This window comes from Dipodomys spectabilis, unplaced genomic scaffold, assembly GCF_019054845.1.
Source record: "Dipodomys spectabilis isolate Male_0828 unplaced genomic scaffold, ASM1905484v1 ptg000132l, whole genome shotgun sequence".
Taxonomy (NCBI): Eukaryota; Metazoa; Chordata; class Mammalia; order Rodentia; family Heteromyidae; genus Dipodomys; species Dipodomys spectabilis.
This window is the reverse complement of record NW_024870809.1, coordinates 5,425,977-5,442,938: the sequence shown is the minus strand read 5'-3', so window position 1 is coordinate 5,442,938 and position 16,962 is coordinate 5,425,977. Positions and strand designations below refer to the sequence as shown.

The 16,962-nt window shown below is 41.3% G+C and overlaps 1 protein-coding gene across 1 annotated transcript in view; it reads left to right on the top strand.

Annotated features, from left to right (window-relative positions):
• Positions 1-16,962, top strand: part of LOC122116397 (NACHT, LRR and PYD domains-containing protein 3-like) — a 54,292-nt gene that overhangs the window by 11,407 nt on the left and 25,923 nt on the right. The window contains exons 2-5 of the mRNA XM_042690075.1: positions 4,402-4,489; positions 6,448-6,492; positions 12,381-14,058; positions 16,098-16,187. Of these exons, the coding sequence (XP_042546009.1) occupies positions 4,420-4,489; positions 6,448-6,492; positions 12,381-14,058; positions 16,098-16,187 (1,883 nt within the window). The 5' untranslated portion in view covers positions 4,402-4,419. The remainder of the gene's footprint in view (positions 1-4,401; positions 4,490-6,447; positions 6,493-12,380; positions 14,059-16,097; positions 16,188-16,962) is intronic.

The window sequence follows — 16,962 nt, the reverse complement described above, 5'->3', positions numbered from 1 at the left end:
TTTTGTTTTTCACTTTTCTCTCTATATACATTTTCTTTTCTTTTTTCTTTTTTTTTTGTCGAACATGGAGCTTGAACTTGGACAGGGCACTGTCCCTGAGCTCCTTCAACTTAAGGATAGTGCTCTACCACTTGAGCCACAGCACCATTTCCGGTTTTCTGGTGGTTTATTAGAGATAAGAGTTCACAGCCTTTCCTGCCCAGGCTGGCTTTGAACCACAATCCTCTGATCTCAGCCTCCTAAGTAGCTAGGATTACAGGCATGAGGCACCGGCACCTGGCTCCATATACATTTTCTTGTGGCTTCACCTAAGTCTCTCTTTTGAGCCATACCTCTGTTGCAGGTGTGCAGTTGGGGGGTGATAGAAGAGTGGTTGTCAGCAGTTTGTCATCTTGGCTCCTGGAATCTCTGTGTGTGTGTGTGTGTGTGTGTGTGTGTGTGTGTGTGTGCTGGTCTTGTGTGTGTATGCGTGTGTATGTGTGTGCGCGTGCGCGTGCACGCGCACGCACTGCTCTTCCGGCTTGAACTCAGGTCTTTTTTCCTCAGGCATAATGTTCTACCACTTGAGCTACAGCTCCACTTCTGGCTTTTTTGTGTACTTGGAGATAAGTCTCAGACTTTCTTGCTCAGGCTGGCTTCCAGATGCAATCCTCAGATCTCAGCCTTCTGAAGCAGCTAGGATTATAGTCATGAGCCATAATTGACAGGCTGGAAACTTTTTAAATGTATATATGTATACTTGGGTATATGTATATATGTGTTCATATATACACATACAAACATAAAACATGTAATATATTATAAAACATACATATATATATATATCTTCTGGTGATACTAGAGTTTGAACTCAGGGCCTCACATTTGCTAAGCTAGTACTCTACCACTTGAGCCAAGCCTTCAGCCTGGCATTTTGCTAGTTGGAGATAGAGTCTAGAGATTTTTCCTTCCTGGGCCAGGCTCAATCCACCATCTTTTAGATCTCTCAATCTGGCCATTAATATGCTTGTTTGTTTCTGGTTTTTTTAATTTGACCCTATAAGTATTTCAAAGGTTATTTTTTAGTATGAACCATACTCCATTTTTTGTTGTTGTTGGTTGTGGAGCTTGAACTCATGGCCTGGGAGTTGTCCCTGGGTCTCTTTGTGATCAAGGCTAGTGATCTGCCACTTGAGCCACAGCACCACGTCTGGTTTTCTGGTGGTTTATTGGAGATAAGAGTTTCACAGCCTTTCCTGACCAGGCTGTCTTTGAACCATGGCCCTCAGATCTCAGCCTCCTGAGTAGGTAAGATTGCAGGTATGAGATACTGGAGCCCTGCTCCATTCCTTTTTATTTTTTATTTTTATTTTTTTGGGTCCAGGTGTGGGGCCTGAACTCTGGGCCTGGGCAATGTCCCTCAGCTCTTCAGCTCAAGGCTAGCGCTCTACCACTTGAGCCACAGCACCCACTTCTGGCTTTTTTCTTTTTGCTTATGTGGTGCTGAGGAATCGAATCCAGGGCCTCAGGCATGCAAGGCAAGCGCTCTACCACTGAGCCATCTTCCCAGCCCCTCCATTCATTTTTAGTACTGAATAAGTTTGTTTATAAGTACATTTGGATTTTTCACTTTTTCTATTGTGCATAGTGCTACTGTGAACACTTCCATTCATTTTGTTTGAGTACCTATTTTTTTTTTTTTTGGCAGCACTGGGCTTTGTGTTTGCTAGATACGTACTCCCCCATTGAACCACACCTCTTAAGCCCTTTATTGTATTTTGAAACAGGAACTCCCTTTTTGCCCAATTATAGATTTGGTGTAATTTTCCTATTTTAGGGGTCCTGTTGTATTTGGGATACGTCTGCTTTTTCCTTTTTTGTTGGTCAGGGGGCTTGAACTCAGAGCCTAGGTGCCATCCCTGAGCTTTTTGGGTGAAGATTACGGCTCTACCACTTTAAGCCACAACTCCACTTTCAGTTTTCTGGTGGTTAATAGGAGGTAAGTGTCTCATGGCCTCTTCTGCCTGGGCTGGCTTTGAACCATGATCCTCAGATCTCAGCCTCCTGAGTAACTATATTACAGGTAAAAGTCGCCAGTGTCTGGCTTGGGATACTTCTTTTGATGGACCTAGGTGTGAAATTTCTGGGTGCTGTTCCTCAGCTCTTCAGCTCAAGGCAAATGCTCTACCACTTGAGCCACAGTGTCACTTCTGGTTTTCTGGTGGTTTATTGGAGATAAGAGTTTCATGGACTTTCCTGCCCAGGCTGGCTTTGAACCATGATCCTCAGATCTCAGCCTCCTGAGTAGCTAGGATTACAGGCGTGAGCCACCAGCACCCAGTTTCACTGCATTATTTTATTTTATTTTATTTTTTGGGGTGTCCGGTCGTGAGGCCTGAACTCTGGGCCTGGGCGCTGTCCCTCAGCTCTTCAGCTCAAGGCTAGCGCTCTACCACTTGAGCCACAGCGCCACTTCGGGCTTTTTTTTTTCTTTTTGCTTATGTGGTGCTGAGGAATTGAACCCAGGGCCTCAAGCATGCAAGGCAAGCGCTCTACCATGGAGCCCCCTTCCCAGCCCTCACTGCATTATTTTAAAAAGCTTCTATTTACTTAATTTATTCAATAAATATTTAATGGGTATCCAGTCTGTGCCAAACACTTTCTAGGTAGTTTTGTTCTAAGAAGATGTGTCAGATAGTGCCACAGTGGCATGTAATCCAAACCAAAATTTTTGTGTTATGAAAAATTAATCACTTTATTAAGCACTTACTGGCAGCGTTCTGGAGATCAGCTGAGAGCTGATTAGAAGAGCTCTATTGGCAACTGATTCAGGTTGAGGTGCTCCTGCTTTGTTTGCTAGGGTAGGTGGGTCTCATATATTTCTTAGTTCTTGAACCTGGGGACTGGGCTTATTTTTTTTTTTTTGGGTCCGGTCGTGGGGCCTGATCTCTGGGCCTGGGCGCTGTCCCTCAGCTCTTCAGCTCAAGGCTAGCACTGTACCCCTTGAGCTACAGTGCTACTTCTGGCTTTTTTCTTATGTGGTGCTGAGGAATCGAACCAGGGCCTCGATCATTCAAGGCAAGTGCTCTACCACTGAGCCACCTTCCCAGCCCCCTGGGCATATTTTTCTTGTGCCTTCTCTCATGACAGTGACAACATCACAACAGGGGACATGTCCAGTTTGGGGTATATGGTTAGCCAGAGCAAGTCTCATGGCTGAGTTCAGAGATCAGCTATGAAAATGAGTTCTATTTTTTTGTGTATGAAATTTCAGAGTTCATGACAAAGGCTGAACATTAGGCTCAGAAATTTAGTTTGTGAGAAATACAGATAAAGAAAAGCAGACATAATACATAAGTAGATTATCAAATATATTAAGTGATAAATCATATTGCAAAGAACAAAGTAAGTCCTAGAGGATAGTATGAAAATAATGCTAATGTGCAGGTAGGAATGGGAACTATAGTTTTTATTTTTATTTATTTAATGTTGGTTGTGAGGCTTGAACTCAGGGCCTAGGCACTGTCCCTGAGCCTCTTTGTGCTCAACTCTAGTGTTCTACCACTTGAGCCACAGCTCCACTTCTGCTTTTTGAGTGGTTAATTAAACGTAGAGTTTCAGGGGCGAGGCACCGGTGGCAAACATCTATAATCCTAGCTGCTTAGGTGGCTGAGATCTGAGGATCACGGTTCAAAGCCAGCCTGGGAAGGAAAGTCCAGGAGACTCTTATCTCCAAGATACCACAAGTAGGGCTGGAAAGGTGGCTCAGTGGTAGAGTGCCTGCCTTGCATGCATGAGGACCTGGGTTCAATTCCCCAGTACCACATAAGCAAAAAGAAAAAAAGCCGGAAATGGCGCTGTGGTTCAAGTGGTAGAACACTAGCCTTGAGCTGAAGAGCTGAGGGACAGCGCCCAGGCCTAGAGTTCAGGTCCCACGACCGGGACCCCCTCCCCCCAAAAAAAAAGAAAAAAGAAAGAAAGAAACCACCAGTAGAGTGCTCGCCTTGAGCAGAAAAGCTTAGAGACAGCACCCAAGCCCAGAGTTAAAGCCCCACAACCGACAAAACAAAAAAAAAGAATCTCATGGAGACTTTACTCCCTGGGCTGGCTTCGAACCAAGATTCTCAGGTCTCAGTCTCCTGAGTAGCTAGGATTATAGGTGTGAGCCACGGCACCCAGCTGAGAACCATGGTTTTAATAGTGAGAAACCTAGAATGAGATCTGGCTTAGCATTTCTTCAGCCATTTTGAAAATATTTAAACAGATCTGGGAAAGAGAAGAATCTTCCTCAAAGTTGATGGCAGATACAAACAGACCTACAGCCTAACAAGCCCCTTCAACTTTTATACTATTCTCCTTTTATGAAGGGTACCCAAAATACTTTGTGTAATGGCATTACAGTCATTGTGTTGTGTGTTACAGGTTTCTCCATTTTCTGAGATGTGTAGTCAGAAGAAAAGAAAAGATATGGAAGCTGCTTGTACCTGGAGTTTATTGTCTGAGAAGAAATGTAAGTAATTTCAAATAAGAGTGGGTATAACCTTAAATTCTACTGCTTCTCCGCATGGCCTCTGGGATTCTTCTGAGTGTTTAAATATCGACCTGTTAAAAGTTCTTGAAATTGATGCCACAATTTTGGTTTACCCAAAGTGATGACAAAGACATATCAGCAAAGTAAAAACTGTGGTTCTAGTGGTTTGCATAATCTCTGAAACATTTGTCATCTTAAGGTACTCTTTTTGTTGTTGGTTGTGAGGCTTGAACTCAGGGCTTGGGCACTGTCCCTGATCCTTTCTGCTCAAGGCTAGTGTTCTACCACTTTGAGCCACAGCTCTGTTTCTCTAAAGTAGTCTTAAGAGTCTCCCATGACTTGTAACTACAGCTTTTCCACAAGAGATAGCACAGAAAAGCAGATTTTTATGGCGAACACAAACCAATTTTTCTCCCTTAGTCTTCCAATTGCCTGCTCATTTCCAGTGACTATAATGTCTGCCTCGCTGGACCCTACTTCCTCTTCTCCACATTTACCTTCCATCTTTTAGTCACACCTCCCCCACCATAGGTCTCATTCTTTACAAGGTGTCCAAGTGGCAACAAACACCTATATGAAGGTAGAGAAGATATGTGTGTGCTTTTGTTTTTCAGTCGTGGGGCTTGACTTTGGCCTGGGAACTGTCCCTGAGCTTCTTTTGCTCAAGGCTACCACTCTTCCATTTGAACCACAGTGCTACTTCTGGATTTTTCTGTTTATATGGTACTGAGGAGTTGAACCCAGGACTTCATGCATGCTAGGCAATCACTCTACCACGAAGCCACATTCCCAGCCCTGTGCTTGAATTTTTTATTTACCCATGTGTGCAAGTGTTTGGAATGAATGTGTGCATGTATTTGTATAAAGGTCATAGTATGTATTCGTTTGGCTAATATTCAGCAATGCTTTATTCTCCTTATTATCAAGAAGCCTCAACAGAAGCAACAGTGGAAAGAAAAGTACCAGAAAAGTCACTTCAAATACTTCTTTTAAGTTCATACCTAAATATTCCTTATTAATTGTGATGGTTAGTATGGTTGCTAACTTTATTGGATTGAGAGATTCCTAACAAAATACTAAAGCATGCTTCTGGGTGTGTTTGTGAGGGTGTTTCCAGAGATGATTAATGGGGAAAGACCTGCCTTCATTGTGGGTGGTAACATCTAGTAGGCCAAGATAACAGGGGAAAAAAGAAGCCTGAGAAGTGAAGCTGTCCACTCAAAGTGGTAGAGCACCAGCCATAAGCAAATGGAGTCAGAACCTAGGCTGTGGGTTCAAGCCCCATGGCTGGTACATAAAGAAAAGAAAAGAAGCCTGCTCACACAGGCTTACTGTCTCTTGCTTCTTGGCTGCCCTCCTATGTGCTTTCATCATGATGTTTAGTCTCACCACAGGCCCAGAAACAATGGAACAAGCTGACCATGGACTGTTAACCTCTGAAATCATGAGCTAAAATAAATCCCCCCTCCTTTTAAAACTGTTTCCCTCAGGTATTTGCCAAAGCTATGAAAATCTGACTAACAAACACAGTTGTATAAATGAAAATGTTCACATCCTAACTATATCTGTAAAGGAAGGTTTTATGCTTTATTTTATGTTAGCCATTAGTTATAAAATGCCTCTATAGATGGCATGTGTGGTGGTACATGCCTGAAATCCCAGCACTTGGGAGGCTAAGGTAGGAGAATTCCAAATTTGAGGTCAGCTTAGACTGCATAGCAAGTTCCAGGCTATCCAGGGCTTACACAGTAAGGCCCTGTACAAAAGAAAAGAAAAGAAAGCAAGAACATTTTATAGGGAAGTTAGAAAAGATATGAGGTGATGATGTACTTTTTCATAGTATTTCTGAGGCATGCAATGAAAATATCTGTTTATGTCCTGTTTCGGTATGAAGGTATATTCATGCTATTCCCAATTTCTTTTCCTCTCACACACAGCTGCTTCAAGTTCTCTGGCTTCCTGTTCAATGAAGGATCCTGCAGGTACGTATCTTTTTGTTGTTTTTAAAAAAATATTTTTATTGTCTTTAAGTAGTTGTAAAAAGGAGGTGCCACTTACCAAAGCAGTTTATGAATATTTGATCAATGTCACCCCTTTCAGCATTCTCACCCAACCTTGTCAAATCACCCCTTCCCTCACTTTTCTTTTTTTTGGGTCCGATTGTGGGGCCTGAACTCTGGGCCTGGGCGCTGTCCCTCCGCTCTTCAGATCAAGGCTAGTGCTCAACCACTTGAGGCGCAGCGCCATTTCTGGCTTTTTTTCTTTTTGCTTATGTGGTGCTGAGGAATCGAACCCAGGGCCTCATGCATGCAAGGCAAGCGCTCTATCACTGAGCCACCTTCTCAGCCCCCACTTTTCTTAATCTTTTAGGTTATGCATTGGATTTTTTGGTCATCCCTTCAACATCTTCAACCCCCCCACCCCCCAACCCGCGCTTTGACCCATCCCTTCCCTTATTTTTCTAAGTTCTGTGATATATACAATGAATTCTCGCCTACATTCTACTCCCTTTCCTCATTCATTTTTCTACCCGCCTCCATTGCAAATACCCATTTCCTGGTACTTATTTTATTGAGCTCTGACTTAGTGTTTCAAAAAAAATTACACTGCGCTTTCCATAGAATCTATTGTACTTAAATTAATTCATTTATAACTGCTTGCATACCCACATAGTATATTTACTTATAGATTTATAGGGACAATTCTAGCTCCCACAAATGAAGGAAACTTTATAACCTGTGTTTTTTTGGGTCTAGCTTACTTAACTCAATCCAATTTTTCCATGTCTTTCCATTTCATTACGAATGGTACTACAGTCTCATTCTTTCTGATGACCATACATTTCTGTTTTAGAATTTATGTCTCTTATGAATCCAGTTTCTCACCCTTACCCTTCTCCGTTTTCAACTCTTATTCACTGGGTTAACAACTGCTAATTTTTTTGGCAGTATCTATGAAGCTCTGAGAAGCAAATATGACTTCTAAAACATGTAAGGTATATTCAAGTGAGTATTGAAATACTGAAAAGATCACTTATGGTGGTCATTAAGAGCTAGATGTAGAGGTTTTTTTTTCCTTTGTGCCAGTCCTGGCGCTTGAACTTTGTCTGGGTTCTGTCTCTGAGCTATTTTACTCAAGACTAGCACTCTACTACTTGAACAACAGGTCCATTTCTGGCTTTTTGGTGGTTAATTGGAGATAAAAGAGTCTCAGGGATGTTCCTGTCTGGGCTGGTTTCAAACCGTAATCTGTGAATCTCAAGCTTCCTGAGTAGCTAGGATTACAGGTGTTAGGTGCCCAGCAGATGTAGAAATTTTAAATAGCTAAAAAAGACCAGTCCTCTTTGGGAATAGTTTAAATTGGGACTACTGAACAGTAGCCTAGTGTGCCAGACAAATGCACCTAGTGTCCTGCTTCTGTAAATAAGGTCTTCCTGGAATACTGCTGTTATTCACTTGCATGTTGTCTGTGGCTGCTTTTATGTTACCATGTCAACGTTGTTACTGAAAGAGATTGAAAAGCCCAAACCACTCAAGAAAATTTCCAGAAAATATTTGCCATGCCTTATCTGGATCAGCATCCAAACTGAGTTCTGTTTTCTTGGAGTTAATAACTTCATGGTTAGAAAAGAGTTTCTATAGTTGTAAGAACACAAAATACTGGATTAAACCAAGTTAAGCAGCTTTTCAAAAACATTGTAGGAGAGTAAAGAAGCTTTTCACACATGTGTGTTCAGATATTTTACTAAGAGGATTGAGGGTACTTGCCCTCATCTTAACTTTACTGTTCAACACCTTTTCAGAATAGCTCTCCTATTAATGTCTTGCAGAATAGTTTTCAAAAATGCTGATTTGGAAAATGCCGGGCTTTTTTTTCGGGTTGCGGGGGCGGGGGGGGGGGGGGTCTTGAACTCTAAGCCTGGGCACTGTCAGCTCTTCAGCTCTACCACTGGAGCCATAGCGCCACTTCCGGTTTTCTGGTGGTTAATTGGAGATAAGTGCCTCACAGACTTTCCTGCCCAGGCTGGCTTTGAACTGCAATTCTCAGATCTCAGCCTCCTGAGTAGCTAGGATTACAGGTGCTAGCCACTAGCGCCCGGCAGAATGCCAGTTTTGATAATTCTCTTAACAAGAGGTTTGAATTCAGTGAGTTACTCAGACAAATCTGAATCTGAATTAAGCCTGCCATTTAAGATAATTGAATAAGTTACCAAAAGCAATTGGCTATATAATTGTTGGGATTTGAGTTCAAAATAAAAATGCAGGATCCACCTTGTTCAGAGATTTAAGAATTTCAGTATAGCCTCAGAAGAGCATTAAAGCAAATATGGACCTTCTGAGCACAGAATGCTGTGTGACCAAATGCATAGACTGCATTCTCATGAAGCCAGCCCTACTTGTACACTTGACCATCCTGAAGTGTCAAGGGTGAGCATACCTGCATTATGGAATTATTGTGATAATTAACTATGTGTGAAGTGCCTAGTACAGTGTCTGGTACAGAATACACAATAATAAGTGACTTTTTTGAATGCAGAAACATTTATAGCCATAGTCAATAAATTGTTATTGAGTGTTAACTATGTTCTGGGTGTCATGCTGGATACCAAGATATTATGGTACAACAGTTAAGGTCTCTGTCACGATACATATTGTTAAGGAGAAAACACAAACAATAAAACAGAAAACCAACAGTATGGTTATAAACTTTCCATAAGGTCTAGAAAGAGAAATAGTAGTAGATAGGATCTGCTGTAATTTTAGTGATCACACAAATTCTCTTTTGGAATGTAATTTTTCAGTTGAGGTCAGGCGGATGAGAAGGAAGTCTCCATGGGAAGAACAGGAGGAATTGCGTTCCAGGCAGAGAGAGTATGCAATTTAAATTTTTAAAATTTACTTTTGATTATTATACAGGTGACATACAGAGGAGTTATAGTTACATAAGTCAGGTACAGAGTACATTTCTTTCTGGACAGTGTCAACCCTTCCCAGTTTTTCCCTCCTGTCCCTGCCCACATATTGTATAGTTCATAAAAAAATACTATTATAAAGGTCCTTTATGGAAGAGTTACAGTTTCATAAGTCAGATAAAAGGAACATTTGTTTTTGGACAATGTCAGCCTTTCCCTCTCTCTCAGTTTTTCTCCACCATCACCACCCATAAATTGTATAGTTCATTTTCAACATAGTGTCTAGTGAGTAGTTCTGCTGCATTTGCTCACTCTTGTCCCATCATTTCTGTGACCCCCCCCCTTTATTCTCCCAAAGACAAACAAATGGAGAAACAAGACAAAATAAAGGAAACAAAAACAGCAAAGAAAATACCTCTTGTTTTCATTTCCTGGAGTACATTTTGATAAATATTAGTTTTATATGATCATTGGCACATAGGAGAATATGGCATTTTTTTTTTGTCCATCCTGGGGTGAGCTCAAGGCCTGGGTGCTGTTCCTGAGCTTTTTTGTGTTCAAGACTAGTACTCTACGACTTGAGCCACAGTGCCATTTCTGTTTTGTGTGTGTGTGTGTGTGTGTGGTTAATTGGAGATAAAATTCTGACAGGGACTTTTCTACCCAGACTGGCTTTGAATTGTGATCCTCAGATCTCAGCCTCCTGAGTAGCTAAGTGTGAGCCACTGGCGCCTAAAGAATATGAAATTTTTATTTATTTATTTTTTGGTCGGTCCTGGGACCTGAACTCTGGGCCTCTGCACTGTCCCTGCGCTCTTAAGCTCAAGGCGAGCAATCTACCGCTTGAGCCACAGGGCCACTTTCGGTTTTCTAGTGGTTTATTGGAGATAAGAGTCTCATGGATGTTCCTGCCCAAGCTGGCTCAGATCTCAACCTCCTGAGTAGCTAGGATTATAGGCGTGAGCCACTGGCTCCTGGCAATATGACATTTTTAAGACATAAAATTAAGCTAGTGGGCTGGGAAAGTGGCTCAGTGGTAGAGTATGAATAAGGCCCTGGGTTCCATTCCTCAATAACACATAAGCAGAAAAAGGTGGAAGTGACCCTGTGGCTCAAGTGGTAGAGTGCTAGCCTTGGGCTGAAGAGCTGAGGGACAACGCCCAGGCCCACAGTTTAGGCCCTATGACTGGCAAATAAAAAATAAAAAAATTAAGCTAGTGTTGCTAGGTGCTAGTAGCTCATGCCTGTAATCCTAGATACTCAGGAGGCTGTGATGTGGGGATATCTATTTGAAGCCAGCCTAGGCAGGAAAATCTGTGAGACTCTTAAATCTAATTAACCACCAAAAACAAGCTTGAAGTGGAGCTATGGTTCAAATTGTAGATCGCCTGTCTTGAGCACAAAAGCTAAGGAACAGTGCTCAGGTCCTTGAATTGAAGCCTCAGTAACCACACACACACACACACACACACACACACACACACACACACACACACACACACACACACACACACACACACACACACACACACACACACACACACACACACACACACACACACACACACACACACACACACACACACACACACACACACACACACACACACACACACACACACACCCAAGCCAGGTCCTTGAATTCAAGCCTCAGTAACCACACACACACACACACACACCCCACGCCAGGTCCTTGAATTCAAGCCTCAGTAACCACACACACACACACACACACACACACACACACCCCACACACTTTTATCAGAGACAGTAAGAAGAATGGTTTAAAATAGGGCTTTGGAAGAGGAGGTTGTTTAACTCATGGAGCACCTTGTAGAGTGAGGTAAGGATTTTAAATAGCATATCAACTATAATGAAAAGTTTGAAGGGAATTTGGATGGGATATTGACAGGATCAAATTAATATTTTCAGGAAATCTCTTTGATTTCTTGCAGTAGAGGACCAGAGGGGACAAGTGGGAGGCTGTTTCAGCAGTCCAGAAGAGTTCAGAGTGTGAGAGAACATATTGGAACACAAATAAATTTTAAGCTAATTTTTCTTCACAGAGCAGTTTATGAATACAGTGCAACTTGAAGTCACCCCTTTCAACATTCTCACCCATCCTTCCCAACCCAGCCTGTTCCTCAATTTTTTTAAATTTTGTAGGATATACATTGATTTTGAAGGTGTAAATGGTAGTGTTTGTTAACTGATTGGTATAGACAGTTGAAAGTAATAATAATAACAACTCCTAACATTTTTCAGAGGAAATAGATAGCAGCATTTAACTGAGAGGAGAGATGTCTGGGTAGAGTTGCCTTGGGAGTGTGTATGTGTGTTGAAATCAAGAGCTTAGGTTTAGATGTACAAAAGTTTGTAATTTTTTTCCTCATTTGTGGGGCCTGGCCATTGTCTCTGAGCTTTTGTTTAAAGCGAGCACTCTCCCACTTTGAGCCATAGTTCCCTTCCAGTTTTCTGGTGGTTAATTGGAGATAAGAGTCTCACAGACTTTCTTGCCCAGGCTGGCTTTCAACTACAATCCTCAGCCTCCTGAGTAGCTAGGATTACTGGTGTGAGCCACTGGCATCTGGCACTTTAATTTTTTGTCTATGCTGGTCCTGAGGCTTGAATTCAGGGCTTGGGTGCTGGCCTTTAGCTTTTTCACTCAAGGTTAGAGCTTTACCACTTAAGCCATAACTCCACTTCCAGCTTTTGTAGATAAGTCCCACAGATTTTTTTTTTTTACCTATACTGGCTTCAAACCATGATTCTCATATCTCAGCCTCCTGGTTAGCTAGGATTTAGACTATCAGCTAGGATTTTAGCTACCAACGCTCAGCTTTAGATGTATAAAGTTTGAGGAGCTTTTGAGGCATCCAAGGAGAGATATGGTATTAATGGTTGTGTAGTCCTAGCTGTAGTTTTCTATGACTAACTTACCCTTTGTTGTCGCATTAGATTATCGGGAAATGTACCGAAGACATCTAAGAGAAAAATACCTAAAAACAGGACCTGATAAATGTTTACCCCATTGCAAGCATATAGATACACGGCTACTTCTTGTAAAAGAGTATGGTATATCAGAAAAGACTTCCTGTGGAGTGCCTCAGCAAGATTGTTTTCTTGAGATGGAACACATGTTTGATCCTGATGAACCAGGCTGCAACTCCTCCAAAACAGTGGTGCTTCAGGGATGCCCAGGGAGTGGGAAAACAGCGATGGTGCACAAGTTCATGTTTGATTGGGCAGCAGGAATGGTTACTCCAGGCAGATTTGACTATCTCATCTATGTCAACTGCAGAGAAATAAGCCATACTGCTCCTATTAGTGCTATTGATTTGATCACCAACACTTTTCAAGATATAAAAGAACCAATCCTGGATATTATCATTGAATATCCAGAGAAGCTTCTGTTCATTCTTGATGGGTTTCCTGAGCTGCCATACATTTTCTGTGAGCATGAAGATGATCTGAGTGATAATCCCCAGGAGAAGAAGCCAGTGGAGTCTCTTCTGTGTAGTTTCGTGAAGAAAACACTATTTCCTGAATCTTCTCTCCTGATAACTGCCCGTCTTACAGCCATGAAGAAGCTCCACTCTTTGTTAAAACAACCTATCGAGGTAGAGATCCTGTGGTTTCGAGATGCTGAAAAGCGAGCATATTTCTTGAGTCAGATATCAGGTGCTAATAGAGCAATGAGTGTCTTTTATGACTTGCGAGACAATGAACACCTTGACATTATATCCTCACTGCCCATTGTTTCCTGGATGTTGTGCAGAGTCCTGCAGTCACAGGATGACGAAGATAAGAATCTTATGAGGTCACTGCATACGATGACTGGTGTGTATCTGTTCTATTTTTTGAAGTGCCTCCGAAACCTTAGAGGCATCCCGATGTGGATGGGACAGAGTTGTCTGCAGGGTCTTTGCTCTCTGGCTGCAGAGGGACTGCAGAACCGTCAGGTTCTGTTTACAGTCAGTGACCTCCAAAGACACGGGATAGGAATTAATGATGCCAGTTGTGATTTTCTCAATCACTTCTTGAAAAAAGTGGAAGGGGATGTTAATATCTATACCTTCCTTCACTTCAGTTTCCAAGAGTTCTTAACTGCTGTGTACTATGTCCTGAAGAATGATGACTGCTGGGTAGCTTTTAATCAAGTTGGGAAAACATGGCAAGAAATATTCCAACAAGTTGGAAAAGGTTTTTCCTCACCAACCATACAATTCCTATTTGGACTCATACATAAAGGGAAGGAAATGGTTGTAAAAAATATTTTTGGAAGACAAATCTGTCAAGAACTTGAAGAAGAGTTGTTGAAATGGACTGAGACAGAAATGAAGGATAAAACTGCCCGGTTACAGATAGAGCCAGTTGACTTGTTTCACTGTTTGTATGAGATGCAGAACACAGAATATGCAGGGAAGATAGTTGATCATTTAGAGTCACTTGTGCTGCTCCAAGCTACCTATACAAAAATGGACACCTTGGCTATGTCATTTTGTGTCAAAAATAGTCACCGTGACCTGTCAATGTCTCTCAAGTGTCAGCACCTTCTTGGGTTTGAAGAAGAAATACATACGTCACTATTCATGCCACCATCCATGCCAACAGCATCAAATGTATCATTTAATCAGTGAGTATATTCATGGCTTTTCCTCATTGTTGGCCTTTATAAACAGGGGGCCACTTGTTTATGTAATATAACACCTAGCATTGGCAATAAAGAGTGGTTTCAGGTTTCTCTATTTTCTGTCAGTACAATAAGCATTTATTGATTATCATGCATTCATCACTGGCCTACACAGACCATGAAGGAAGCTAACATTTTTGAGCACTTACACCACACACTTGAACTGGCCACCATTAAATGCGCATGCCTGCACAGGTCTGTGTGTATGTGTATGAAGTCTTCATTGCCACTCTGTGAATGTGCTATATAATTATCAAGTGTTGTGAGCATTTAAAGTCGTCAAGGATGTCAGTGAGCACTCAGTTATTTTGGTGTAGATGACTGTTCTGGAAAAGATAGTATACCTAACATCAGATTGGTTGTGATTTTTCTTTACATCTACTGAAATAGATGTAAATAGCCTCAAATAGCTCCTTGTTAGTAAAGGTAGAGTTATATTTCTGTATACCTTTTTTGGTGCCTGTCCTGTGATTTGAATTTAGAACATGGATTTTGTCCCGAGCTTTTGTGCTCATGCCTAACACTCCTATTATTTGAGCTTCAGCTCCATTTTTCTATGTATATCTACTGGAAAGTCTGGGTTCTGTCCATGAAACCTTCTAAGAGGGACAAGTCTGAAGTTCAAAGAGACTTAAGTAAACCACTTTTATAATATGTACCCCATAGATTCTGTAAAATAATATGCTACTGACTTACTGACAAAATCCACAAAGAAATCTTATTAACCTGTCTATCCTCAGTATCTGAGTTAAGATGGGAAATGCCTCTCTCTTAGTTGTAGGGCCAGGTAGGAGAATGACACTAGTTATGATGGCATATGTCTGTAATCCTAACTACTCTGGAGGTGGAGGCAGGAGAATGGCTACTTCAAGTCCAGCATGATAAAGTTAATGCAACCCTATTTCTCCACACACACACACACACACACACACACACACACACACACACACTCACTTTCTCTCTCTCTCTCTCTCTCTAAAACAAAAAGGTTTAGGGGCATAGCTGAAATATTAGGGTACTTGCCTAGGATCGCAAGGCCCTGAGTACTGCGAAAAGGCTCTACTTGTGGAGTATGCAAACCCATGTCTGTCCTGTAGTTGTATAAGTGTGTTTAACGGAATATGGAAGGAAATGGAGATGGAACAGAATTGGAGGGGAAATGGGTTAGAGAGGTTGAATTACAAAGGTCTCTTCAACATAAAGACAGCTTCAATTCACCTGTCTATTGCCAAGCAAAATAATGGGAAAATTAAAATATTGATGAAAACAAGTGTTTTCTTATTCTCTGTTTTTGGAAAGCTAGCTTAAGATAAAGTACCCCCTATCTCCCCTTAAAATGATGTAAAAAATTATTTCATTTTTATTTTTTAAGTGCCAGTCCAGGGGCTTGAATTCAGAGGTTGGACACTGTTCCTGAGCTTTTGTGCTGAGGGCTAGTGCTCTACCATTTTAGGTACAGTTCTGCTTCCCACTTTTTTTTAATTAATTGGAAATAAGAGTCTCACAGATTTTCCTGTCAAGGCTGGCTTTAAATCATTACCCTCAGAAGCCTTCTGAGTAACTAGGATTACAGGTGTGAGCCACCAGTGCCCTTTTCCCAGCCCTACATCTTAATGTCTTCATGGAAGAGCTTAAATGCCTGCCAAAAAATTTACTTAAAACACCCCTTTCCCAAGTGTGCTGGCTAAGTGAGATTTTACTATTGATCTTACCTGGTTTTCAAGTATAGTCATTACTTCTGTTAGTACAGACAAAAAATAAGTTACATAGTGAAGGTTGCTTAGGAAAGTTATGACCTCGAAGACCATCTGGGCAATAGTGATTTCAATACATGTCATTGTGCCTACCTAGCATATAGGAAAGAGCATAACTTTATACTTCTTCAAGTTTTAAGTTATAAATTAGTACTAGTATGACAAAAAGCTAAAAGGAAGCTTTTATTTCAAGTTTTGTTCTAAATTCTGTTTTCTTATCTCTTTTAGCTCCTTTCTGCTGCATAATCAGTATTCGTCTCAGCTACATTTCCTCTGCCAAGCACTGCGTGATCCAGCCTGTAAAATTAAAGACCTGAAGTAAGTTGAATTTGGCTTTATAATTTATAGTAGTGAAGGTAAAAACTAGGTCGCTAGAAAACACCCTCTCAACTGACTAGAGCTGATAACTAAGTATAACTAATGTTAGCTTGTCCTTACACTGAGAGAGTAAATGAAAAGATGTTATAAGTCCAGAAAAGGATGTAAGGAAGGAGTCAGTCACACATTTCTGCTCATCCCTACTGCCTTTCCTGCCTTAATACATGTAATTCTGTAATGATTGGTGGCTGCTTGTAACCCTGAAAGACTTTCTCACATTTGGGTATTACAAGAGGAATCCTTTTTTTTTTCTTTTTCTTTTTTGTCAGTCGTGGGGCTTGAACTCTGGCCTGGGTACTGTCCCTGAGCTTTTTAGCTCAAGGCTAGTGCTCTACCACTTGAGCCACAGCACCACTTCCAGTTTTCTGAATGGTTTATTGGAGATAAGAGTTTCACGGAGTTTCTTGGATGTTTTTGCCTGGACTGGCTTTGAACCATGATCCTCAGATCTCAGCTTCCTGAGTAGCTAGGATTATAGGCATGAGGACTCCTTTTTTAAAAAAATAATTTTTAATTATTATTATAAAGCTTCTATACAGAGCAGTTTCAGTTACATAAGTCAAGTAAGGAGTACATTTCTTTTTTTTTTCTTAAGTCGGTCATGGGGGTTTGAACTGGGCATTGAACTGGTCTGGGCATTGTCCCTGTGCTTTTTTCTCAAAGCTACCACTTTGAGCCACAGTGCCACTTCCAATTTTCTGGTGGCTAAGTAGAG